This window comes from Populus trichocarpa, chromosome 6 (genome assembly GCF_000002775.5).
Source record: "Populus trichocarpa isolate Nisqually-1 chromosome 6, P.trichocarpa_v4.1, whole genome shotgun sequence".
NCBI classification, from domain to species: domain Eukaryota; kingdom Viridiplantae; phylum Streptophyta; class Magnoliopsida; order Malpighiales; family Salicaceae; genus Populus; species Populus trichocarpa.
The window spans coordinates 7,359,717-7,386,734 of record NC_037290.2 but is presented as its reverse complement, the minus strand read 5'-3'; the positions used below and the strand labels follow the sequence as shown (position 1 = coordinate 7,386,734).

The 27,018-nt window shown below is 33.0% G+C and overlaps 2 protein-coding genes and 2 long non-coding RNA genes across 6 annotated transcripts; 2 read left to right on the top strand and 2 right to left on the bottom strand.

The window, feature by feature from the left end:
- The first annotated feature begins 12,571 nt into the window (after positions 1-12,571).
- LOC7487298 (protein NRT1/ PTR FAMILY 8.1) lies at positions 12,572-19,806 on the top strand. 2 transcript variants are annotated; one of them, XM_002309084.4, is made up of 5 exons: positions 12,572-12,808; positions 14,354-14,471; positions 14,581-14,798; positions 15,287-15,837; positions 18,767-19,806. In XM_002309084.4, exons 2-5 carry the CDS (start codon positions 14,369-14,371, stop codon positions 19,596-19,598), a joined length of 1,704 nt encoding a protein of 567 aa, XP_002309120.3. In that variant the 5' UTR covers positions 12,572-12,808; positions 14,354-14,368; the 3' UTR covers positions 19,599-19,806. The 2 variants fall into 2 exon arrangements, with proteins under 2 accessions (XP_002309120.3, XP_024459145.1); XM_024603377.2 differs by lacking the exons at positions 12,572-12,808; positions 14,354-14,471 and having other exon boundaries at positions 14,623-14,758.
- On the bottom strand, positions 16,119-18,014 carry LOC127905416 (uncharacterized). Its single transcript, XR_008059397.1, has 3 exons — positions 17,906-18,014; positions 16,899-16,978; positions 16,119-16,305 (listed from the first exon to the last, which is right to left on the bottom strand). It is a non-coding gene; the product is annotated as an uncharacterized LOC127905416 (long non-coding RNA).
- A 1,912-nt stretch (positions 19,807-21,718) lies between the features above and the next one.
- Positions 21,719-24,977, bottom strand: LOC112327856 (uncharacterized). 2 transcript variants are annotated; one of them, XR_008059641.1, is made up of 3 exons: positions 24,870-24,977; positions 23,177-24,771; positions 21,719-22,672 (listed from the first exon to the last, which is right to left on the bottom strand). It is a non-coding gene; the product is annotated as an uncharacterized LOC112327856 (long non-coding RNA). The 2 variants fall into 2 exon arrangements; XR_008059642.1 differs by lacking the exon at positions 24,870-24,977 and having other exon boundaries at positions 23,177-23,717; positions 23,760-24,766.
- LOC7468042 (uncharacterized) lies at positions 21,854-22,857 on the top strand. Its single transcript, XM_002309083.4, has 2 exons — positions 21,854-22,180; positions 22,299-22,857. The coding sequence occupies exons 1-2, from the start codon at positions 21,854-21,856 to the stop codon at positions 22,737-22,739; spliced, it is 768 nt and encodes a 255-aa protein (XP_002309119.1). The 3' UTR covers positions 22,740-22,857.
- Positions 24,978-27,018: the final 2,041 nt, after the last annotated feature.

Sequence of the window (27,018 nt, the reverse complement as noted above, 5' to 3'; positions counted from 1 at the left end):
AATTGCTTCCATGTCGTTTTTTTCGTAGTTAGGTGGGTGTGTAGATTCTTGGAAAACAAGAATTTGATAACAAATCTCACTAGATTTCTTACATGTTACATAAAGTCTATGGATCGACGTGGATTTGTAAGCAAACGGCCTATACCATCTTCGTCTACTTAAAACCTTAATGGAAATTTTGTTGGTGGAAATCTGTGCTAAAAAATTATTAGAATTGGATATTAATCTTGAAAACATCCTCTTGGCCGATTATTTACTCCACTAGTTGAAAAATTCTAAATTCCTAATAGGTTATTTGTGCCCAAAAAATTAAAATCACAATAAAAGAACTCATTGGTCTAGACAGAAATAAATTACATGTGATAGGTCATGCTAGTGTTTTTCTTTCTACCTTTTCTTTTCTAAAGAAAGGGGCAAGAAGCCCAATAAAAAGGAAGACTTCAAAAAACACCATCAGGGTATAGCGTAATCTTTAAAACAAATTTAAATTTTGATGTGTTGATATTAAAAATAAAAAAAATATAAAAAAATTATTTTAAAATATTTTTAAGTAAAAAAAACTTTTAAAAAGTTCCATGCATCACAATACCAAATACAAATCTCTCGTAACTATAAGATGAGAAAGAATCCTACTTGTAACATAGTCTTATCCTCTAATTAGTCGTTCTTTTGAGGAAGTAGAAAAGCTTAATAAATTTTGGGGTAACAAACTTACTACTTAATTACCAGAAGAGTAGATCAGTAGTGATGTGGAGCTATTCAAAAGTTTTCTAAATTATGCATTTATGACCTTTTTTTTTAGCATGGTTAGCTTGGGGCTTTATAAGCTTCAGTAAGTTTCCATGTATCGGCCTCTCCCCCTCTGCTTTAGTGTATAGCCACACTAGTTTCATGCAGTAATTCAGCGAACACATGCATCTGGCCTTTCGTAGATGTAATTATGTAAAAATACAATGCAAGGGCCAAGAAGGAAGGGATGATATTGTAATAGCGATTATTTAAAAACTCATTTATTTACATCAATACATTAAAATAATTTAAAAATATAAAAAATTAAAACAAAGAAAAAACAATTAGTTATTTTTAAAAGTATTTTTGAAACACAAAAACAAATAGGCTTTTAATTGTTAGAAAATAATATAAATCATATCTTGGGACCTCATCTAATAGCTTATGTTATTCGATTGAGTTGGTTCTTTGATATGGTACAAGAATTTTAATGATCAAGCGGTCACGAATTCGAATCTCAATATCCCTATTTATTTGATAAAAATTAAGTACAAGGTAGTGTGGGTCTGTGCAAGTTTCAAACCAAAAGACTTTCATTTGAGGGGATGTGTTAAAAAATAATATAAATCATATCTTGGAACTTCACCTAATAGTTTAAGCTATTTGGTTAAAATGGTTCTTTGACATAAATATCCTAGAAATTTAGGTTAGTTATTTATGTGTTATTATATTAAAGGATAATTCTTCAATCCATCATTATATCCTTAATTTAATTAACTTTATTCTTGAGTATACAAGTTTTTAATCTATCATTCTAGCAAGTTTTTCAAGCTAAATCACCAGACTCAGTCACATGCCTTGGACATAAAAGTTTCTATTTTTCTAGCTTATAAAGGCATTTTAGAAACAAAAAATAATTATATATAAATTACTTAACTAATTCTAGTTGTTTGATATGAAAGTCTCATTAAAATAATCAATATATTATAAATGTAACATATATTTAAGAATAAAATTGACTCAAACATAAAACCAAATTGAAAAATTACCTTATTATAATAAAAGCTGGTGAAGCCATTAATCCTAAAAATTAAGTCTTACAATTATTCCTGCAAAATGTGTACTTAAGTTCCAGAGTCAATGGAGATTTCTGATCCAATAATTCAGGTCTTCAATGCTTCTGCAAATGCCCATATTTTGCCATGTTTACCAGAACGTGATGCAATAGTGCAATAGCGACGCTCATCTTCTTCCTTCATATCATAACAATATATACATGGTCGACCCTGCACGTCTGGCTTCTCGATCGTGGGAATTGAATTTCAATTCCAAATAAATCTTTATTCTAAATCTTTATTGGGACATATATGTTAGAAATCTAAGTAATATGTTGAGCAGCATTGATCTGGAGGTTATAATTCGTTAGTTCTGGACATGACCATGTCAAAGAACCATATTAACCCAATAAAAATCTAAAACCATAACCTAATAGCTTAATTTCTAGGATATTATAGATTGATGAGAGACTGTCTCCATAAAAAAAAAAAATTTTTGATTCAACCATTAAATTTTATTTAAAAATATGAATTGTTAGTTTTTTTTATATATTTAAGAAATTATAAATTTCTTAGAAAAAATAAATTATTTGAGAAGAGAATATCTAGTAATTAAATTTTAAATTAAAAGTTTCCTTTGGTGATCTATTCGATAAAGTTTTGTGCTACTTGTCATTGCTATTTTTCCTCTGTTGATTTCGTCCGCATCTAGCATCAATGCACTTCTTTAACCTTGCATTTTGACTTTTATCATTGGTAATAAAAACAAGATTTTAGAGTTGATTGAGAATGTAGTAATGATTATTTTTAAAGTATTATTTTTTTAAATATATTAAATTATTATTTTAAATTTTTTTTAAAATTTACTTTTTATATAGTATTTTAAAATAATATAAAAATATAAAATAAAATAATATAAAACAAAAAAAATAAAATTCTTGCAAAACTCCGATTGAAACCTCCGATCGAGCACCCTTTCCACAGGAAATAGAAAACGATGATACCTATATATTACTATTCCCGTCTTCAATTGGAAATGATCAAGAGTGGCCTCCATTCAATTATGTTTTACCACCGAGTGATCGGTAATTTTCCCATTGAGCAACTTAAATAAAAAACAATTTATAGTTTGGGGTGAAAATGAATTCATTTAACTTGAACGGTTAATTAATAAGCACTCTAAAATCATCAACTAACAAATTGCAACTATATTAAAGATAATGATTCTTGAGGTGGTTTTTTTTATTTTTTAAATTTATTTTTGACATCAGCATATTAAAATGATCTAAAAATATTTTTAAAAAATCAATTTTCTATCATATTTGAACCACGTTTCAAATATCACAGAAGTTTTTCTTTCCAATCTAATCAAAAGCAAGCTTTGCTTTAAGATTTTTTCTTTACTAGTTAATACATATTGTAATGGTCTTGAAGGGGTTTTTTTTATATAAAAAAAAATAATGAGAGGAGATCGTTTACTTTAGCCACATTCCAAGATTTTAAATATAATGATTCTTGATAAAGAGGATTTTTTTTTTATTTTATAAAATTTATTTTTTGATATCGATACATTAAAACGATCTAAAAATATATATAAAAAATTAATTTTTTATCAAACAACAATTTGAACCACTTTTCCAAACATTACCGAAATTCATCTTTCCATTTTAATCAAAAGCAAGCTCTGCTTTGAGATTTTGTTTTCTTTGCTAGTTAAATATACATATTGTAATGATCTTGAAGGGTTTTTTTTAAAAAAAAAATTAATGAGAGGAGATCGTTTACTTTAGCCACATTCCAAGATGAAGAATTTCTAAAAGAAAATTCCAAGTTGAATTTTGGGATGCTTACAGCCTAAGAGAATACACGGTTGAGAAATGCCTTTCATGTCATGCATCCGATGGCAACCCCAAAAACTTCATGGCATGTTTGAAAGCAAAGATTAAACCAACGGTGGGTAAGCAACAACCCAATATCCCCCCAAATTTACCCACTTTATTTCTTTATATATATTGTTGGAGACAATCCATGAACAGCATTTTATCCGTTTTATACTCCTAATCTCATCAAATAGACAAATGAGTCCGCCGTCGTCGAATGGCGTATTACTCATAAGAAGTCGCTTCACTTTTGAAAACAAATTAAGGTTAGTTAGCAGACTATGCCCAGCTTTGTTCAGTAATCGGTCCAATTCACACTCATTTCATGGTTGCATGAGGATGAATAAGATGAATCGGAATTATATCGGGTTTTTTTATTTAAAAATATATTAAAATAATATATATTTTTGTTTTTAAAAAAATATTTTTAACACCGATACATCACATCATAAAAATAAATAGAGCCTCTTGTATATGAAGTGTTTGATAATATTCTAGTGTTAAATTTAATTAATATTAAGAAATAGAATTTTAGGTTATAGTTCAAAAAATTGAAAGAACAATTATCAAAATTAATAAAAACAAATAGAGCCTTTTTCATTTTTAATCTTAAAAAGACATGGAAAACTTAAGTGTAGTCCTTGAAGTTTTAATTTTAACATGTTGATCTCTATTGTTATATGAATTAATGTTTTGTTTCTAAAATTTATTTTTCATGTTTCAATCCCTGAATGATGAGAAAACAGAGAAAAAGAATTTGGTTCATCACATTCTAACCATAAAAAAAAAGTTTTTTTTCTTATTTCAATGGGTTTGTTTTAAAAAAAATTTAAAAGAGATGGTGGTTTTGTCATTCAAACATGCTAGAAAAATTAAACGAATCAATGAAGTTTTAAGGATTTAAATAAATTTTATTTTTTAGAAATGATTATAGAGTGTTTTAGGTTAAAAATTTGATGTATTAAGGTTTATAGGATATATTTTGAGATATTTTTTTTTTTTTGTAAAAATAAACTGAAATTTGGATTTTTAGGTTATAAAACTTGAACCTAAACTTTTTATCCATCAAAGGTGGTAGGAGAATTCACTTGTGAACAACATATCTTCTAGCCAGGTGAACAATGTGTTATTTGCCCTACAGAACATGCCGTAGGTCCTTCAAAAAATAAATGAGACACTCCTAGATGATTTTTCTTTTGGACCAAGCGCTTAGGCCAATTCTCCTAACCTTGATACACACACACTAGAATCTAAATCATTAATTTTTTTTTATAAATATTTATTTTATTTTTTATAAAATTAAATAAAATTAGATTTTCAAAAATATTATTCCATCACAGGCATACTTTCTAGTATCTAAACTAGTGTTGAAATTATAAAAACAAAATATTGAACCTCATCAGTCTTTTACTGTGGGGTTAGATTTATTACATTATGGATTACTACAGTGTAATAACATCTTTGCCTAAGCGAGGTAAAATTATCATTACAAAAATTAGATGGCCTTTCACCAGGTAAAATTGTCTTTTTCAAAGGATTAATTTGGTATTATAAAATTATTTGGGGTATAATAGTCTATCAACTTTTTTTGCATAATAAAATGATATAAATGCCCTTGAAAAGTAAACAAAAAGTTAAACTATAAGAGGCCCTTTTGTGTCATTTCATTTTTTTAAATAGTGAAATTACTTGATTGCCCTTCAAGTAAAAAAAAAGTTAAAGAGGAGATCAAGGGGTATTTTGGTATTTTCATCATAGTTTTTTTTTGTTATAATCTATTTTAATTAGGGGTAAATTAGTCTTCTAACAAATAAAAAAAATAGTTTGCGCGAGCATAGCGCACACAAGCAAGCGGACACCGCTCGCGTTTTTCGAGCGATGCGTTCAAAGTCTTACTACGGCAAAAAAGATTTAACCGCTATGTTATTTGGAATGTGCAATGCTTGTGTAGTTGTGATGCATGTTGTACAATTCATGATGGTTTGGTGTCGATGAGATTTTTTTTCTTCCTCTTTTTTTCTCTCTCCTCTTCTTGAAATACGAGCTGGGTAAGCCAAGATTAATAGTTGTCTTCCTATTTATTTTTTCTTTCAATTGTTGTCCTCTTATATATATATATATATATATATTCTTCTTTTGATTTTTCCCACAACATTTTATTGCATTTATTTTTTTTATGAAATTCTGGTTCTCGTGCTTTTAATTGTTTTTTTTTTTATCATTTTCTTATTTTATAGGGTTATCATGAGTCGTAGATTAGTCAAGTCAACCTGGGTTGTTACACATTTGCTTTTAATGTTTTTTTTTTAATTTTTTTTTCAATTTAACCTTTTGACATTAGGCTATCCAGTCTTAAACTTTCTGATTTTTTATGCTTTTCCTTTCTATATGGTTATCCCAGGTCATGGTTAGTCAAGTTAACACAGGGTGAATCCAGTTTTTTCTCAATGATTTTTTATTTATTTAACTTTGATCATATTTTAGGTTATTTTTTTAAAATGATTTTTAAATTTTGATTTCTTATCACCGATGGCGGGTTAGTAGAATAAACCCCGGTTGACTTTGGTTTTTTTCTTCAACTTTTTTTAAAAAATTTTGATTTTTTTTCAATTTTATTCTTTAAGATTAGATTATTAGGCCTTGAGTTTTGTGGTTTTTTCCACCTTCTATTCTACAAGGTATCTCAATCTCATATCTCATGTGTTTGTTAAGTTAACCTAAATTGACTCAGATTATCATTACCTAGACCTTTTTAATTTTATGTTAGAAAAAATTTGACTCGACCTATAATATAGTGAGAAATCTAGTTATTAATATTTTGATGCATACTAAATGCGCGCCAAGAATTATGCTTGACAAAAGTAGAAAGCCCAAATCCCACCTGATATTATGAGAAACTAGAGGAGTTCATGATCCGGTCCGATTTGATTTTGGATAAAAATTCTAACCAAACTTTTTCTTAATATCTTGAAATTTTGACCTAGACTAAATTGAAAATCGATTCAAATTGATCTAGTCTAGCTCGATTTTTTTCTTTCAAAACCAAAAAAACTCAATGCCTTTAAAATGTGCTTGTTTTTTGGGTTTATAATAAGCCTATTTTAAATTGAACTTTAAGAGTTTTTTATTTGCTTAGTTTTTTAGGCTTTATTAACAAACCTTTTGTATTGAGCTTTTTAAACAAACAAGCCCAACTCCATCCAACCCATTATACAATACCTTTAAATTCCAAAAACTGCAAATTCATTCAGAAAGGAGTGATGTTCTACCTTTCAATATCAAAGTTACCATTTACAAATAAGACATGCAAAAAGATTTACAACCGAATCAAGCCAAGCAATAAAAATCCAAGCAAGTTGCAAACTGAAACTAAAGATATTCAAGAACCACAAGTGCGAAACTGAAACTAATACAAGTGCTCAAAAACAAGAAAATTCAATTAAGTGACTGAGTGCGTGGTAGCGTTTGATTTTTTCTTAGAAATGCATTAAAATAATATTTTTTTTATTTTTTAAAAATTATTTTTGACATCAGCACATCAAAATAATATAAAAATACCAAAAATATTAATTTAAAATAAAAAATAAAAAATAATTTTTTTCAAAAACAATTTTAATATATAAAAATAATTAAACTCAAGCAAAAAATAAAAATAATCAGTTGTCCACTAGTGGACACATTCAACCCCAAGCAAACATAAATCCAACAAGTGTAATTTTAAGTCAGCAAGAAAACCAACAAGTAACTAATAAAAAGATACAGCAAGTAAGATCTAACAGGTAATGTTCGGCATTATATTTTTGAAAGTATTTTTAAAAAAGTTTAATTTTTTTTATATTTTATTAATATAATAATATAAAAAATAATTTAAAAAAATAAAAAAATATATTATTTTAATATATTTTAAAATAAAACCATACTAGTACATTAGCAGTAATGTAAATTTTGTTTTTATGGAGATTTTTTGGACCCTGCAACAAAATCAAATTCATCATTTTGTTTACAAATAAACGAGTGAAGATTAAGAAAGATGAGCAAAAGAAACCCTCAAGATACAACTAAAAAACACAATTTTTTCAAGCTAAATAAATAGGCTTTAAGCACTGAATATGTTTCAGTCATAACAAAAGATCTAAGCATTAAAGTTGATATTGCTGACCTACTTTTCCCATAACCATAATCATAACACGCATAAAAGGGGAAAAAAAAGGGGCATTAGCATAAATCTCAGAAGTTCTATCTCAGAAGTAATTGCAATAATCGAAGAGGAAAAGAGAGGCAGAAACCAGTGATGGAGGCCGCCGTAGCTTGATATTGACAGACCAGGGAGATAGAGACTAGAGATTATGGGTGTCGTTGTCTTTAGCTTTCGGTGAACTGAATTTAGAGTGGATCTCGATGAAGCCCTTGACCAATTAGAGAAAAGGAGATATTAATTTGGTACCACACCGAACAAGCAATCAGATTTAGTTGCCATGGCAATTGTCAAGCTTAGGCAGACGGGGCAACGGGGGAGAATGAGAGAGAGAAGAGAGGGAGAAGTGTAGTGCGACTTTAGTGTCGCTAAGTAATTAGTAGTGATTTAGGATTCGGTGAAACTTCCCTTATATATCCTTTTTTTTTTTTTTTTTGAAGTTAAATAAGTTTGGTTGAACCGATTCAGCTCAATCGGTTTTAACTTTTTGAAATCAAAATCAAACCTGACTGAATGCTTTTTCTTGTTTTTTAATTGGGTTTTTTTTTCTTAGTTTAGTTTTTTCAGTTTTTTTAGTCAATTGTTTTTTAACACCCTTTCTATTTTTCTTCTTCCTGGTCTAGGCGTCAAAAAATGCAATCAAGAATCTATTAGTCTTTTCTGTTTTGCTGTTGCTTCTGCTTGCTTTCGTTTTTTTACAGCAGTTGTTTTGATCATTGGCTAAGAGACACCTACTTTTGAGCTATGTCATTAGCTACTTCATTTGTCATTATGCAGATTTTCAACTTCTTCCAAGTTTTCCAAATCAAACTCTGTTTCGCTGGGAACTTGCATACATTTTCATGCACTTTTGTGATGCTAGGAAATTCTTTAAACACTTTGACATTTCATTCTTCTAGTCTATCACTTGGTATATTGATGCGCTTTGACATTCCATCGTCTTAACTACCACTACATTTGTATCTTCATCTGCTTCTTTTTTCCCTTCCAGAAAGTTAATGTCACTTTCACTTTGCATATGTAAGGCTGCATGCGAGTTCCAAAACTTGCAGGATGTTGGGTTGGTGGCCATTAATGTGCAACAACCATTGACAATTGCAGCAGCTACAGCTGGAGTTGCACCAACCATGTACACCCATCCAATATGTCAAAGGTTGACAGCCACCATTGTTGAAGAAGAGATGGAGTTGGCAGCCATCTTTGTTAAAGAAAAGCTGGAGCTGTGGCACCATTTTTGCCTATAAATAGGCACCGAGAAAGAGAGCAAAACTGAGTGAGGGAGTGCAGAATGTGAGAGACCAAGAGAGAAAGTGAGGGGCTGTCAAGGGCAGCAACCCTGCTGCCATGTGCAGCAGTGTGAGAGAGCTTGGAGTAGAGTTTGAGTGAAGTGATCCTCCTCCTCCATGTGTGTTGTAATCCTTTCTCTATCTGTCTCTAATAATATTGACTTCTCCCGTGGATGTAGGCGGTTTTGCCGAACCACGTTAAATATTGTGTGCCAGTGTGCTTAGCCTCCTATGAGCAATTATCAGTACACCACCGGTCCGCGCATGGGGAGCCGGAATTCCCCAACAATTGGTGGTGTTCTGATAATTGCTCAAAGGAGTATAAGCACACTGAGACAATATTTAACGTGGTTCGGTAAAACCGCCTACATCCACGGGAGATGTTCATTTTATTAGAGATTAGAGAAATGATACAAAACAAATACATGGAGGAGGAGGATCACTTCACTCTAACTCAACTCCCAGCTCTTATTGCTGCACTTGCAGCTGCTGCAATGGCAGCAGCCTGGCAGCTCTCTCTTTCTCTCTACTCTCTTCACATTCTCACAACCCTCTGCACTCTCTCGTCTCTGTCTCCATTTATACAAGAAAGAAGAGTCTTGGCAGCAACCCATGTGCAGCCTAATAAATGCCAACCAACTACTACAAGACTATCGTGGTTGAAAAGGAGAGGGTGGTTGATGGTGGATGAGAAAAAATGTTGACAATTTGCTACACAGGAGTATTCTTTCTTCACTTTTTGACAAAAGTTTTCCTTCAATTCCATCACTAGTGTAAAAAGATTCTTCCACTTTTCTTCCTTTGTTACCATTTCATGCGTTGAGCCTCCAATAACCCACCCTTTGCTGTTATTTTCAAAGATTTCCTTTTTCATTTTTTTCTTTCCAACACAGTTGAAACAGACAGTTAGCCTGTTGTCATGTTCTTCAAGACGTTGTTGTTGCGCTACCCACTGTCACTTTTTCTTCTTTTTTTTGCTTTTTTGGTGGCTGAACAATAGTTTCTTCTCATCCCTTTTGTGTTTGAGCTGAATTGGTATTTGGTAAAGGTTGGGCTTCATCTTGGAATGCTTTTTTGACAACTACCGATTTTTCCAGTTTTCTAAGCTGTACCTACGTACCCCCATGCTTTGCAATCTGTAATTTTGATTTCATTTGTTGCTTGCCACTATCCTTTCCCACTACTACATTTAAATCCTCCATGCTAACTTAGCTTCGCATTCAGACTTAAACTTCATAAGAAACAATAAATCCTGCAAGATTTTTTTTTAACTCTAATTCTTCCCCCACCTCTCCCCTTGTATCATTCAGATATTAATATTGATGGCATTCGAAGAAATTTATCTTTGCTCATTTTTCCTTTTAGTTAGTCTTCAATGAGTCGCACATTGATTTCCATTTTAGCTTCAAGTTGCTCTATGTTTGTGATGTTTTGAAAATAAAAGAGAAAGAATTCTATATGATAAAGTATTAAAATACCTTTGCTAATAGGAAAGTGTTAGTTTTTGTACACATCGTATTCGAATTATAGTTGGTAGGGAAAGTCATCAACCTGTGGCGACTGATCATCCCACAGTCTAGAGCGTCATGCTCTTTACATTTTGATTTTCTAACGAGTCTTACCTTATGATAATTCTTATTATGACTTGCTTGTAAAACTTTTTTGTAAAAACCTAAAGTCAAAATTGTATATGCTTTTCTTTGCCGTATTTTCTCTTATATGTATATTGAACATTATCTATTTATTGAGTTGTTGAACTCACCCTCTTGTTATTTTGTTTTCATGCTTATAGCTGTGTTAGCATGTTATTTTTTATTGAACTTCCATAACTTGTTTTTTTATTTGTAACTTGTTTTTTTGTTTGTAAATTTTGTTATCCATTATGTCTAGTTAGAGCTCTATAATTACAAAATTTATATTAACTTTTGTATTAAGATGTTGATTTATATAATAAAATTAATTATGTTATTAATGTTATGTAGAATTGTATAAATTTGTATGTAAATTTGATTTCGATAAAAAAGGACCCTTGCTTATGTTTCATTTATGGATACAAGAATAAGTCGTGTCACTTTTTGATAGTTTCTGAATTCAATTGCCAATATCTATTTAGCATTTTCTCTTTCACTTGCACCTTTTCACTTACCATGCATGCTACCAACTTCGTTTAAATGTAGGAAAACTTGCTCTGAAGCTTTTGTTGTACGCTTTGTAAATGACTCAGATCAACTTGCTGTGTGTTTTTGCCTTTCCTTGGAAATGGTTGCTTATCTTCACCGTTGACGTTCCAGCTACGGTGGTCATCCAAAAATATACTCCTGTGCCACTCTTCTATCATTGGATTTTATTAGAGTTTATTATTGGGTTTAATTTATATTATTTTGCTGTACGATTTGTTTAAAGAGTTATAATCCTAATTATTTTGTAAACCAATTTTTTATACATATATTAATCAAGATCAAAATATATCATGAAAATTATAAGCAAGTAATGTTAGAACTTATAAATATTACAAATTATTGAATCATGAAGATTCTTGTCATATTTAAAAGACAAAAACAAATCCAAATTCATATTAATGCTACTTTGGATACATAATTGTTTTTACTAGAGATAATAAGATTCACAAATCTAAATTCATGAGCAAGATGACATGATCGATTTAGGCTATACGTACTTGAATTTAGGTTCACAATTTGTTTTTAAATTGTTTTTTATTTTAAAATATATCAAATTATTACTTTTTTTAGATTTTTTTTATAATATTAATACAAAAAATAAAAAATATATTAAAAATATATATTATAATATATTTTTAATTAAAAAACATAATAACCACAATATAAACACACATTTGACCACAAATGGCAAATCAAGCCGCTCCATTCGTGATGATGTCCAATCAACTTACATATTTTTATCAGTAGATACTTGATAGTTAAGCATATTATTAAATCATTACAAAAGAAAATTTGATTTTAATCATTGTCATTGAATAAATAAATAAAAAAACTATCAATTGTGTGCCTCAAATCAATGGAATGTTCACACTTTAATATCTTTCTCCTCTCTTTTTTTTGCCATACTTGAGGAAGTCTAAAATACCCTTATACTTTTGATATTATAACACCAATGGTCATCGAGTCATTGAATTTAAATACAGCAGCAATTTTAATTTTCGAAATATCAATTTTATTCTCCTTCTCTTTTTAGCTTTGTTTTCTCCTCTACAGTAACTTGTTCACAAACCGAAGCCAGCTCAGCATGTTAAGAAGACATAAGGATTAAAAAAGTGGTTTTCTGAACTTGTGATACTAACTTGTTAGTCTCTTAAGAGTATAGGTATTAAAGTGTAATTTAATAAAAATATTCACCCTCCGAGAGTATTAAAATAACAGACGGCAAAAGAGATTCATCCAACTCCTCTCTCTTTTGTACAGGTGCAAAAACGAGTTGGAATCGGACCTTGTTTCTTATATTGGGTCGAATCTCTTTCTGATTTGCCTTTTTGTGTGTGTGTGTGTGTGTTTATATTCCCATTACCACCCGAATCACCTTACCTTACCTGCAACGACCAGTGCCAAAAGAGAGGTGATAGATTTCTCTCCAGAAAACTTCGTTCCCTCCTCGTACACTGATCAGCACTCTCTCTCTCTCTCTCTGGTAAGTTATTTCTTCTGCATGCATCCAATGCATGTAGTTTTTTCAGCGTAGTCTTGTTAGAATCTTTTTCATTGTTTTTGTTTTTGTTTTTGTTTTTGTATTAATGATGACTGATCCTTTTCTGCTTTCTTGAGCGTCTGTGTGGTACATTTGAGGACTTTTTTTTTTTTTTCTATGATCATCTCAAAAAAGAAACAAGAGGACTTTTTCTATTTTTTTGCTATGATATTTTTGTTTTTTGTGTTAACTTTGGGATTTTGGTTTCTGAGAGTCATCACCTCATCTAGCTAGTCTTTCCATTTGCCAGATGGGTTTTGCTCTTTACACTGAAATAAAAATTCTCTGATGCTTTCGGCATGGTTTAAAGCAACTTTTTGTATTTGTGTATCTCTCTTGTTTTTTTATTTTATGTAAAGGTAATTATTCTTGGATTCTATGGTGATTTATGGTTATCTCTTTGTTGTTTTCTAGTGCTATCTATCAGATAAAGATGACCCTATATTATTCTTTTTTATCTGTCTAAAAATAAAAGAAATCCTTTTTTTTATCCAATTATATTGGCATGGGATTTGGTTTAATTGGGTTTGGTTATTTTCTGATCTCTTCTTCTTCTTGTTTTTTTTCTTTTCTTTCCTTTTATATAAGCATGATTTCTGAGATGTGTGCTAAATCTACGAGTACAATTTTTATTTTTATTCTCAACTAGAGTTCCTGTGAATCAGATTCTCAGTAGTAAACTGAAGAATTAGCTCTGAATTAGTTTACTTGGCAAGAAGGAAAAGAAAAATATTGTGAAACTAGCCGGCACCAATTGGTGCAAGCTAAGTCAACAAAGTGAGCACCAATTGATGCCACTTGCCTTGCTCTTGTCTTCTGCAAGACAAAGGCAAGGATGGTTGCCTATAAAAGTGCATCCTTGCTATATAAATCACACCAAAAAGAGAGAAACAAGAGAGCAAGAAGAGAGAGTGAAGGAGAGTAATCCCACGAAGTTGTGAGGTATTTGTGAAATAGTAAGTGAGGTGTTTTCTCCTAGTAATAGAGAGATTTCAGTTGTTCTCCTATTAGTAGAGAGAGGTTGTAATTCCCACATTACTTAGTAAAATCCTTCTATACTTGTCCGTGGACGTAACTAATTGGGTGAACTACGTAAATTCTTGTGTGTCTCATTTCTCATTTTATCTTGTCCCTTACCTTTTATCTTGTCGAGTTTGCATGCCAGTATCCTAACAAATATTACTAGTTATGTGTGATGAATGAATTTATAATTCTGAATATATAGCAAGTGAAATCTGCAAATTATGTTCTCTGTTTGTGAAGTCAGGGGAAAAAAAGATTTGGTTCATGAATGTATGAGTGCATTTTATTGAAATGGCTGAGCTAGTATTCACTGTCTTAATTAGAGTTAGAAATAATTACAATCCTGCTATGTATTTTAAGCATTAGAATATTGTCTTAATTTCTCCGAGTCTAATGTTTGATTTTAAGGACGATCTACTAATTTTATATTAAATATCAAGTCTAACCAAAGCAAGCGTGATGCAGGTCACCAAAAAAATTATGGCACAAGACGATTACTCAAACGATGGGACGGTGGATATCAAAGGAAATCCAGCAAATAAAAAGAAAACCGGAAACTGGAAGGCTGGCCGCTTTATTCTTGGTATGATATTTTGTCGTTATCTTTTCTAGGCCAAATTCCTTGTATCGTATCTGACTTCAGGTTTCCCTTCTGTATCCATACACTAAAATTGTTTATAATTTCCTTGCAGGAAATGAATGCTGTGAGAGGTTGGCATACTATGGGATGAGTACCAATCTAGTGAATTATCTTGAGGACCGTCTCAACCAGGGAAATGTCGCTGCATCAAACAATGTTACCAATTGGTCTGGAACTTGCTATATCACACCACTGATTGGAGCTTTTCTAGCCGATTCATATTTGGGAAGGTATTGGACAATTGCGAGTTTTGTTGTCATCTATATCATTGTAAGTTTGCTTTAGAACAAGTTCCATCTGACCTGTAAATTATATGAAAGTGAACTGAGTTTTCCCATATCTTTGATCAATGTTTTTTTATGTCAGTTTACATCGAGGGTTTCATTTCTGTTTATGCTCTTCATTTTGAGCCATTCTAAAATGTCATCTCTGCAAAAAGTTTGTCTTGGTCTGCACATTATCAAGACATTTTATAGTCGATGGAATACTTATTTGTTAATTTCTCAGAACTTGGTTCCACAAAATTGATTTTCTAACAGCATTTATGCAAAGATTTTTGGTTGAAAAAATCTTAATTTTTGTTTCTCTTTTGGAAATTTTAAGAGAATATTCTCAGGCTTGGTTTTATTTTTCTTGAGATTTTCTCTTTGTTTCTAAAAGTAGATTGACGGTCTTAAGCCATCCTAGAAATTTGGTCATATATCGTGAACTTTCTTTCGAAACTATGTATATGTGGAAATAATGAACTCTTCTTGTAGGGAATGACACTCTTAACATTGTCTGCTTCAGTCCCTGGGTTAGAGTCATCATGTGACAAGGATTCTTGCCACCCGACCACAGGACAAACCACAGCATTCTTTGTAGCACTTTACTTTATTGCTCTTGGAACTGGAGGAATCAAACCATGTGTTTCATCTTTTGGAGCCGATCAATTTGATGAAACAGATGAGACAGAGAGGAAAAAGAAGAGCTCCTTTTTTAATTGGTTTTACCTTTCAATCAACATAGGTGCGCTTATTGCATCTTCTGTTTTGGTCTGGATACAAATGAATGTTGGTTGGGGGTGGGGATTTGGAATCCCTGCAGTTGCGATGGCTGTAGCAGTTGTGTTTTTCTTCTTGGGAAGTAAGCTATACCGAATTCAAAAACCTGGTGGGAGTCCCATTACAAGGATTGTCCAGGTTATAGTTGCATCCTTCAGAAAGTACCATGTTCAAGTTCCTGCTGATAAATCTCTTCTTTATGAGACTGCAGAAGAGGAAAGTCAAATCCAAGGAAGTCGTAAGCTCGAACACACGGATAAATTCAAGTAAGTTCCCTGAAGCCAATAATTTTAAGATTTACAACGCAAGTTGATTGAATCCATAGGTCCAAGTTTAGTCACTTCTGAATTTTTCTAGTTCTTTTTTCGATCCACAAAATTCTCCATGTTGATTTTATTCCTCTCCTATATATTTCCAAATATTTAGTAGCTCAAGAAATTTGTCACGACCCGAATCCCGGATCCATGACCGGCACATAGGCAAGATTCCCCTCCAAAGTTCCATACCTATGCGAACCCAAACTTACACACAAACTTATCCTAACTCAATCAGAGTTCAACGCAGCATTAATAACAAAATCAACTTCATAATATAATTGAATTGTCTTAATACAAGAGTTAATATAATTTCATAGTTTTGGAACACTAACTAGACATAAAGAAAAATGTACAAAGTACAACCAAAGAGCAGGTTCTGAAGGTTCAACAAAAGTGACATGCTATCAAGCTATAAGCCTGAAAAGGTAAATAATGAGATGGTGAGTTCAACAACTCAGTGAGTAGATAACATTCAATATACACACACGAGGTAATAAAACAATGAGAAATATATATACAAGTATGGCTCTAGGTTCTTATCGAAAGGTTTCTCAAATAGGCCATAACAAGAATATCAGAAGGTAAAGCTCGTCAGAAAATCAAAATGCAATGAGCATGAGGCTCCGTACTGTGAGATGATCAGTCCACACAGGTTGGTGACTCCCCCGACCAATTAGGGTTCAGATACGATGTGCACAAAGACTAACACTATCATGTTAGCATGGGTATTCTGACTGACATACCATAGGTTCATAATCATAATCAAACAGACATATTCATATCTAAAGGCTCAACTCATGACATCAATCAAATGAGGAGCTACCAATTCAGAAGTCAATTCAGAATATATATACTGGTTCATATCAATAATTCAGATTCAACAATTGATCATGCTTATCATAACAAGGATAATAATCAACATATATATTATCAAGAAGCATGATCCAATTCATATTAACAAATCAAATATTTATAATATTTCTCATGCATATGAAAAATTATCCACTCACCTGACTTGAAAGCAACAAAACTCAAAGCTGATATCGAAGAAAATCCTACTGACGTCCCGCCGGTAGAATATCAGGATTATCTGAATATAAAGGAGACATATTTAAGAATGACTCAAAAGAATATATATAACCTATTTAATACACTTATCTAAGGGTATATTCCATAACCCTAAATGTTTTTGAACTAACTAGTTATATTTCCTAAAAACCCAACATTTAACGGTTTTCCCGAAATCTAATCCATAATAAAACAAATAATAAAATTGGTAATAATTCACTAAATAATCCTCAATTATTCATCAAACCAATCTGGAAAAGGTAATATTACAGCTAGGGACTAATCTGTAATTATCATATTTTTAGGGCTAAATTGTAATTTTCATCTAATTGAAGGACCAAACTAAAAATATCATAAATCCATTACTATACTGAAATTCTGACCATAATTAGTCCTCATTTCTGTCCATATCATCTCATTATACTCCAAGGACCATTCTGGAATTTTACCAAATTTTTAGGGTCAAATTGTAATTTTTGTCAAATTGAAGGACTAAATTGAAAGTGTTAAAATTTCATAATTATACAGGAATTCTGCCCATAATTCATCTTTTATTCTATTCAGAATCTCGGAATAGGCTCCAGGGACCAATCTGTAAATTTTCCAAAGTTTGGGAACTAAACTGTAATTTTCCAAAATTGAGGGACCAAGCCGAAATTTTCGTCATCTTCAACCTCAAACCCAGAATTTTCACAGATTACCTACTGTTATCCCCTGATTTCTAACACAAATTCACCATTCAAACAAAATCATAACTCAAAATCATCATTTTTATCTACAATCTCTCAAATTCAACTTAACAATCCATTACCCACAACAATCAACCATATAACATTCAATTTAATTCATCAATTAAACCCAAAACACAAATTTTCAAAACCCTAACATTCATCAAAACTGAAATTAAAGCTAAAGAAAACACATTATACACATTTAAGCATATTCTTACCCTTTTTACTTATTTCCTCCAACTCCTTTCTATTTTCCTTCTAATTTCCCTCTTTTCTCTTCTTCCTCTTCTTTCTCCCTTCTCTCCTGCCGTTTCTCTCTCAAAATATTCAGATCTCTTCTTCTTCTTTTTTTTCTTCCTTCTATTTATATTTATCATCTCTTTATTCAATTACTACTATACCCCTCATTCATTTATTCCAACTTTTAAGCCTCCAAGGGCTTTGTAGCCTTTTCCCAACTCTTTTAATTCAAAACATTACAAAATTCCTTCATCAATTGGCTTGTACAAGTTGATCGTAAGAATAAGCATGTCAATAAATCTTATGTTGCAATCGATCGGAAGCGTTTGGGAACGCGGTTCAACCCGCGTTCCCAAAAAATTTGAATTTTTTTTTTTTTGCTAAAATTTAATATGGTTCGTACGTTTTAGATCGTTTTGATGTGCTGATGTCACAAAAGATTTTTAAAAAATGAAAAAACATCATTGGCATGCATTTTGGCACGAAAAGTTATTTGAAAAGCACCCGCAACCACACTGTCAAACACGCTCCCAAACAATGGATGTTTTGGGTACTTAAGAAGTGTGTTTTCTGAATATGACCAAGAAACCAGGCAACGTTGTTAATACTTTGCACCATGAATGGAGAAGGCTGTATTTTGCAACAAAAGTGACTAACGGGAATCTTCACCCGTATTCCCAGTCAGAGTTACACTTATGCTAATTAGCCAACAAGCATAAAGAGCAGTTTTTTATCTTCTTTTACACTTGCATTTCCCAAATGCAAACCTTGCTTTGAAATACTCCTAGGCTGATTCTCATTATCTATCCTTGATCTAATCGAAATTTGTTAAGTTTCAGGTTCTTTGACAAGGCTGCTGTGGAAACCCAAACTGACAATATCAAGGACTTAACAAACCCATGGAGACTCTGCACAGTAACCCAAGTTGAAGAGCTCAAGTCCATTGTCAGGTTGCTCCCAGTATGGGCATCTGGAATAGTCTTTGCAACTGTATACAGTCAAATGAGCATCATGTTCGTTTTGCAAGGAAATACTATGGACCAACATATGGGTCCCCATTTCAAGATTCCATCAGCATCGCTCTCCCTCTTTGGTTACCTCAGTGTCATCTTCTGGGCTCCTGTATATGATCGTATCATTGTCCCATACGCAAGGAAGTTCACGGGTCATGAACGAGGCTTTACTCAGCTCCAACGTATGGGCATTGGCCTCGTCATATCAATTGTCTCCATGATCGTTGCTGGGGTATTGGAGGTTGTTCGACTCAACTTTGTCCGAGAGAACAATTACTATGATCTTGAGTACATCCCAATGACCATTTTCTGGCAAGTACCGCAGTACTTTCTCATAGGATGTGCAGAAGTTTTTACCTTCATTGGACAGTTGGAGTTTTTCTATGACCAGGCACCTGATGCTATGAGAAGTTTGTGCTCAGCTCTCTCTCTTACTACCGTCGCATTAGGAAATTACCTGAGCACTCTGCTTGTTACCATTGTAACTAAAGTTACAACGAGAGGTGGGAAGCTTGGTTGGATCCCTGATAATTTGAATAGGGGCCATCTTGATTACTTCTACTGGCTCTTGGCAATTCTCAGCTTCCTGAACTTCACTGCGTATCTCTGGATTTCAAAGTGGTATGCCTACAAGAAAGCTACAGAGCGTCCTCATTGAGACAGAATGGTTGGTGGACAGTGCAGGAATCACATTTCAATTTGTTACATCTCTTTGCAACATCATAGATGGATGGCCTGTTGTTGTCCATGACCTAGGCTTATTTGTTTGTTCGTGAGGAAGTGGCTTCCTGAAAAATACCTTTTACTTTCCCATGTTTGCTGGAATCGTGAGGAATAAGTTGACGGAATTTATTTTCTCGTCAAAACTCCAAATGACTGGAGGAAACTTGTGCGGTGGAAAGAAATTGCTTGAGATCTCATCAAGTATACAAAATGGTCAAGGGAAAAATACTAATTTGTGGCGGGATTGCTGGCTCCCACATGGTCCTTTATTTAAGAGATATGGCATTCAAATTCACGGTCCTCTCTTGATGCCAGAATTCATGAGGTCATTCAAGGTGGTGATTGGAGATGACGAGGAGCAAGAAGGAGATGGAATGATAATACCAACATATTATTTTATTTTATTTTATTTTTTTAAAAAAAACCCAATCTGTTTAGGCCAACCCAAAGGGCTTATCTCGACCCAACCTAAGAACAAATATATCATTTGGGCCTCGACCCAATATCATGGCCCAACAATTAACACAGATAACATTTCAGATTACGAGTTCTAAAAAGTCAAAACAGTGCCATGCACCACCCACAGACCTACCAATGCTTACAAGGTCAATGCGGCACTTACCTTTTTCGCCAATGGCAATCACAGACCTACCAGTCTCACCAAAAGCTACCATCACCAGCCTATATGTCTTGCCTATAACTACCATTAATAGTAAGTACAATGCCTACCATGTCTAGTGAGTGACGCCTACACTCTCATCAACTCATTTTACGATTACCTGTGCAAAAATGGTATCTCTTCTCGATCCCCTACTCCTTCGTCTAGGAGACCACTTGGTCTCAAAAGCCATGGATATAAATACCTCATGCCACCTACACAAGGCAACAGAGAATAACACAAAGCAGAGCAAGCCAAGTTCCTCTCCCCACATTATCATGCTCCTCATATATACTCCTCCCCTACTCCTCACACTCTCCTGCATGCTCCCATACTTATGCTCCTCACACTATCATCTTATGCATTAATTTACTGTTACATCTACTAATCGGAGGGTTTTTCATTATGATAGAAGACTTGTTTCTGCAAGATAGCATCGACTCATAAACTAGTGGCCAAATCCAATCACCTCGTCAACCCATCGAGACATAGAAAGACCTAGCTAGATCTAATTCAAAGTTTTTCCGACTTCATGAGGAATAATTTTTCTTTTTCCTGATGCAAATGATGAAGTTATCAGAAAGCTCTCTGTTGATTATAAGTTATCATTAAGAAGTGCATGGGATTATGTCAGGAATAGAGGAGTAAAAGTGGACTAGCACAATCTCATTTGGGTGCCTTGGCGCGCATATATCAAAACGTAGTTTTAATTAACTGGCTTGCTAATTAAGCTCAACACACTTTCTACTAGAATATTAAAGTAGGCTAATCACAATTCTGAAGCTGATGTTATTAGTTATTTGAGTTCTTCATATTGCTAAAAGCACATTGACCAACTAAAAAAAGATGTGTGCTTTGAGCTATGCAATTGTTGGCAGTTTTTATTCATGAGTGATTTAGGCTCGTTTATGAGTATTCCAAAACTGTTTATGAGCTGGGATAATTTTAGTATTGACCTCTTTATTAGCTCTACGCGCCTCTCAATGAGTTGGACGAATGATGCAGGCTTGTTAACAAGTTATGATGATTTTTAAATTTAATTAGATTATATGCTTTAATGTTATAAGAATTATGAATTTAGTTTAAATTTATAAAATGAATTGTGAATTGTATTTAATTATGAATTGTGAATTTTAATGAAATTTGAATTGAGAAGTGTATTGATTTTTTAATTATGATAAGTGTTGGATTAAGAATTATTGTATTGGTTTTTTTATGGCGAGGAGTTTGGACACTAGAAAAATAGTTTCATCCATTGATGAGTTTAGAGATGTTACATGTGATTATCGAATTATATTATTTTTCTAAATATTTTTTAAATTTTGTTATTTTCCCTTTTTTTTTAACTGTTAATTTAAAAAAGAAATCCAGATTGCAATGTCAAATTCGAAAGTCAATGGGCAAACTTGAACAAATATTATACTCATAAATAAGGGATAATGTCCACACCCAACGAAAGGCCCAAAATAAAACAACTGCCCATATAACGTCCCTCCCCTTTCCTACTCTCTCTATCTCTCTCCCTCTGAAAAATGTTTTCCCTCAAAGCCATCAACACCTCATTCGCTCCTACAAATCATGGTTTTTTCCACACTAGAAAGCCATCCAACACAAAGAACTCCATCCTGTTCCTTTGCAAGTCGAATGATTCTGACTCTGAGGCTCCCCCACCTGAAGGTGATACTAAAAAACAAGAACTGCTTGCGAAGATAGCCATGCTTCAAGCTCAAAAAGTCCGTCTCACTGATTACTTGGACGAGAGATCAGATTATCTAACTCAATTTGCTGAAGAAGCCAATGCTGAGTTTGATAAAATTGGAGAGGATGCTCTAAAAGGACTTGATGAAGCAGGTGCCAGGGTCTGTTCAACTCCTTCATTCTCAATGCAAATTATGAAATGCTAAAGGAACAACAAAATGGTGTTGCTTAGCACCTCTGTTGATAACCTGCTTCTTATTCATTATTTATGCTTAGCAGATAATGGAGAACATAGAGAGCCAGATGCAAGCTTTTGAGGAATCTGCAGAATTGAACAGAACGGAAATTGAGAAGAACGATAATAAGGTAGCAGATTTTGAAGTTCAAATGGAAAACGACCGGAATGAGGGGATGTTCTTCAAGAGCCTTGGCCAGAAAGCACCAGTTGATAAAGCCAAAGCTAAGGAGGAAGCACAGAAGATTAAAGATCTGACTAACGCAAAAGCAGGGTCAAAAACCAGGAAGAACATTTACCTTGCTTTAATGGGTGTACTAGCCATAGTGATTGCTGATTCCTTCCTCTCTTCTTCACCTGATTGGCGAAAAGTTGCAGTTCTCGGAGCAATTTTAGTGGGTTTGATCACTCAGTTCAGCTACGAGCAGAGATTAGCATCAGACATAGAAAGAGCAGAAAAGGAACAGACGGACAAAGAAAAGTAAAGTCCTCCTTTTTTCTCAGTATAAGGAATTTATAGTGTAAAATCTTAGACATGCCATTTTGAATGAATATAGCATGATAAAATAACCCCAAGTGAAAACTTCCAACTTGGATTTGATACATCAAGCTATTTTCTTTTGCATCATCTACATCTGATCTTGGTGATATTACTGCATCACCAATATCCAAGTAACTGGGTTTTGATGCTTTGCTAACTTTCCTATCACTGTATCCAAACAGCCAAAAGGCCGTAGTACTCACGTTGTTGTGACAATTTTCTGAGAAATTTTTATAATCATCTTCAAATACTTTTTGCTGTACAGCTATTTTTCTGGCTAAGCACTTTCGTGAAATTGCTTGAAGTGTTTATATATATATGCTGAGCAAACCAGAGAAAAGAAGCATAAGAATTCAAAGGTCTAGGAGAAAGATAACATACTTGGGACTTCTAGGAGTCAAAATGTTTGATACTGAACGTTACTCATCCATAATGAAAAAGAAGATTTATGGGCCCTGAATTAAAATGATCAAGCAAAAACTAGATGTTGAAGGGCTAGATTGGCTATCTGGGCCGTGGATGCTCGCTGTTTGCCTAACAGATGGTTGAAGGTTGTGTTCAGGTTTGTCACGAGGAAGATCCAATCACATCTGCAAATATTGTCATGACAACACGAAAACAACATCACCTGCAATTAAAGTAATCATAGTGTCTATGTCCAGCTGAAACCCATATTTGAACATGCAAGCCCACATCACTGATGCCTTTTCACACTCGCTGGCCTTTTAAATCCCGTCCATAAGTGTGTTATGGGCAACAAGATTGGGAAGGCAGTTCAATTCGACTGCTTCATATTTGAATAGAACAGCAAAGCATCTCCAATTTTCCCAGCAGAGCAAGGCCATGCATCAAAATGTTACATAAGGCTCCACTCCCCTTCCTACGCATGAGTTCCCAAACAGAAACAGCTCCACTCCCCTTCCTACGCATGAGTTCCCAAACAGAAACAGCTCCACTCCCCTACTTCAACCTTCCTATATTCAGACAATCCTCTAAGAAATATATTGTAACTAACAACATTGCGACAATTCTCCTTCCTCGTTATAACCCACAACTCAAAACTCTCCTTATAGATTACTCTTCAAAGTTGTTTCCTTTTGAAAAATATACCCCCCCCCCCCCCATTTCTTTATAAATCTTCACAGCTCCATCAAAATTTCCCGCCTCACATAACCCACATTTCAAACTGCTATACTGAAACGAATCCATTCCTTCTTCATCCTCTCCCACATTTCCAAGCTCTCATCAATCCTCCTCATTTTACACAACCCAATAAATCATAACAATATACGTAACCACATTTGAATAAACACAGGACCCTTTAACCAACCTTTCCCAAATCTCTTTCCCCTTGACATATTCTCCTCTTTTGAAAAACCGATCAATCATTATTCATTATACGACAACATATCACATCAGGAACTAAGCCCCTTTCAAACATTTCATCAAACACCTCAAGTGCACGCACCAAACCCTCATTTTAAACCATCTCACAAATCATAGTGCTATAGCTATACACATCAGGCTTTAAATCTTTACCCCACATCCAATCCATGCCTTGACGAATTGTCTCTTCTTAACAGAAATCTTGATCAAAATATTATATGTTTGCAAATTAAGCAAGATACCCACTGTTTCAAAATAATCGGAAAAAAAAAAACTGCTTTTTCTAACTGATTGACTTTGATAAAAGCATTGTAAGATCTTATTCCATGCTTGCACCCAAAAATCTCCTCCAATTTCTTAAAGCAATCTAAGGCTTGGTTTGGCATCTTGTTTTTTGCATAAGCTTTTAGTAGCGTTTGTTTGGTCGACAAAATAACTGTATTTTCCAAGATAGAATAAAATATAAAAAATATATTTTACTCTTAATATATGAAGATCTAACTTGTGGCAATTCTACCCTTTCTTGGTCGGTTTCTTTGTTTATCCTCTTCAGAAATAGCAACCTCTAGTATCATCTAATGCTCCTAGACCTATTAAAAAAATAGATAAGAAAATTATTAAAATATCATTTTAATTATTTTTAATTAAGTAATGCTACAAAATAGATCTACAAAATCTACTTAATTACCTTAAGCCATTTTCATCTTGGATCTACGTTATTCTTGGGCACCGGCTCAGCTTTCGCAAACAATAAGCTTTGTACATGTATAACTAACCATAAAACTTTGATCTCAAGATATGTGGAGTGATATCTTCGGTTGACTTGATTTTGATTAATAAAATTATAAATTAATATTTTTTTGGTGTTTTTAAATCATTTTGATATGTTAATTTTAAAAATAATTTTAAAAAAATAAAAATAATACTATTTTGATATATTTCATTGTATTCCTTTATTCTCGTGACACTACTTTGTTTTCTTAGGATTGTTTTAACAATTTTGAACTATTTGAGTATTTTGCCTGCAGCATGACGAAGATTGACCATGAGTTAAACCTAACATCCTAGCAACCATCTCCTTAAGATGATGACCAATGACAAGAACAAATTTCAAGACTATTGTATAGAATACTTTTTCCCTCTGGAATTACATTGAATTATTATACAAGTCTGACTCACTAAAAAGCCATTAACACAAAATGATGAGTGCCATAATTATTTTATGGTGAATCTCAAATAATTTATGGGAGCATGCTTCATGATGAGCTTTGCCCAGTTAACCCCTACGGCATTCTTTGCTATCTCAACGTTCTGTCCTCAGAGATCGTGTGAGAGATGCTAGATGGGCTTGACATGCCAAATAAATCCATTGCAGATAAGGTGCTTTTGCCAGTGAGCTGAGCCCATTTCAGGACGTGTATTTATTTTACATTATAATTTTATTTATTAATTAATTTTGATAAGAAGATGAGTCGAGATTCCACCATTACTATTAAAAATATCTCAACAAGATAAATTTAACAACATTAAATAACGATGACATGAGAGGGACAAGCTTTTTTTTGCGGCAAGTATGATCCACTCGGGTCACCATTGGTGACTTTTTTAGTGTTGTTGGATTCGTTTTGTCAAGATCTTTATAATAATATCAGTAGTGTCGTAATCAGAGTTTCGATGTGTTGCTGAGATCCTTTTCTTTTTTCTTTTCTTTTCTTTCTCTTTTCTCCTGCTATTTAATATTTTTTTAAAAGATATCATTATTCTAAATAGCGACAAGCTATAAAAATTATAATTTTTAATTATAATAAGTATAAATTGTGCTATTTTATTAAAAAATCAATTATATTATTTTGTTAATATTTTTTTAAAAGTACACTAAAAACAAAAAAAAAAATAGCCGAATTCCAGTTGAAGAAAAACATCACAAGAAAACAAAAATAAAGTGCATGTTTTTGCGTTAAAATTATACGAAGGGCTGTATAAAACCGTTGACAAAATGAGCTTCTACCCATTACAGCCCACAATTCTTGAGAAGCAATATATAAAAATTATGAGTGTCACTGCCCACTTCAAACTTAAGCCTTAATGGGGTAAGTAATAACTTGATATTTCATTGGGTTTCGAGCCATTCCCTTCTTTTCTCTTTCTTTCTTTATATCATCCATGAAGGAGAACATGCTGGGATGTTTTTCTAGTTACCTTTTGACTTTAGAGGCAAATTTGTTGATCATGGAGCTTTTGCAGATATAGAGAAAAAAGCAGAAAAGCATGATCTCAATCTTATTTGATTTGATCGGGTAGACCGTTTGATGTCCAAATACGAGAACAAAAATCTTGTAAATCATATGAAATAATCATTGCTTAGCTTGATTTCTGTTCTGGTAATGGGATTTGAGCCCTACTGATGTTCAAGGAGCATGTTGTGTAGCCCACCACTAGTAAACGTTATGGCTGGATTATTTGGCAATACTTCACAGAGAATTTAAAGCGCTATTAAGCTCTTTCCTTGTCTTCATTTTGCAAGTTTAGGCTTTGGATTGACGGTTGGTTGACATTCACAAAATGCAGATGGTAAAAGTAAAACCACAGAAACTTAAAGCTCTCTCCATGGCTTTGTTAAGGAACAATTCCAACTTCAGAAAGGAACAGCCACCGCCAGAAAAGAATGGAGTAAAAAACTGCGCAGTGTAATTAGATAAACTCCTACGCTTGTGCAAGGCATACTTGTTTGGAACTCATCCACCATGGTAGACAGCAAAACCACAAGCTAAACTGTGAGTACAGCATTCCACGGGAGAGAGAAAACACTGTAATGACTTCACAACAAGTTCATGCAC

Excerpts from the sequence above, each read along its gene's own strand:
- LOC7487298 (XM_002309084.4), top strand. The coding sequence starts at position 14,369 with ATGGCACAAGACGATTACTCAAACGATGGGACGGTGGATATCAAAGGA. Across the intron at positions 14,472-14,580 it reads GGCTGGCCGCTTTATTCTTG|GAAATGAATGCTGTGAGAGG; the intron begins GTATGATATTTT and ends ATTTCCTTGCAG. Across the intron at positions 14,799-15,286 it reads TTGTTGTCATCTATATCATT|GGAATGACACTCTTAACATT; the intron begins GTAAGTTTGCTT and ends CTCTTCTTGTAG.
- LOC7468042 (XM_002309083.4), top strand. The coding sequence starts at position 21,854 with ATGTTTTCCCTCAAAGCCATCAACACCTCATTCGCTCCTACAAATCAT. Across the intron at positions 22,181-22,298 it reads TTGATGAAGCAGGTGCCAGG|ATAATGGAGAACATAGAGAG; the intron begins GTCTGTTCAACT and ends TATGCTTAGCAG.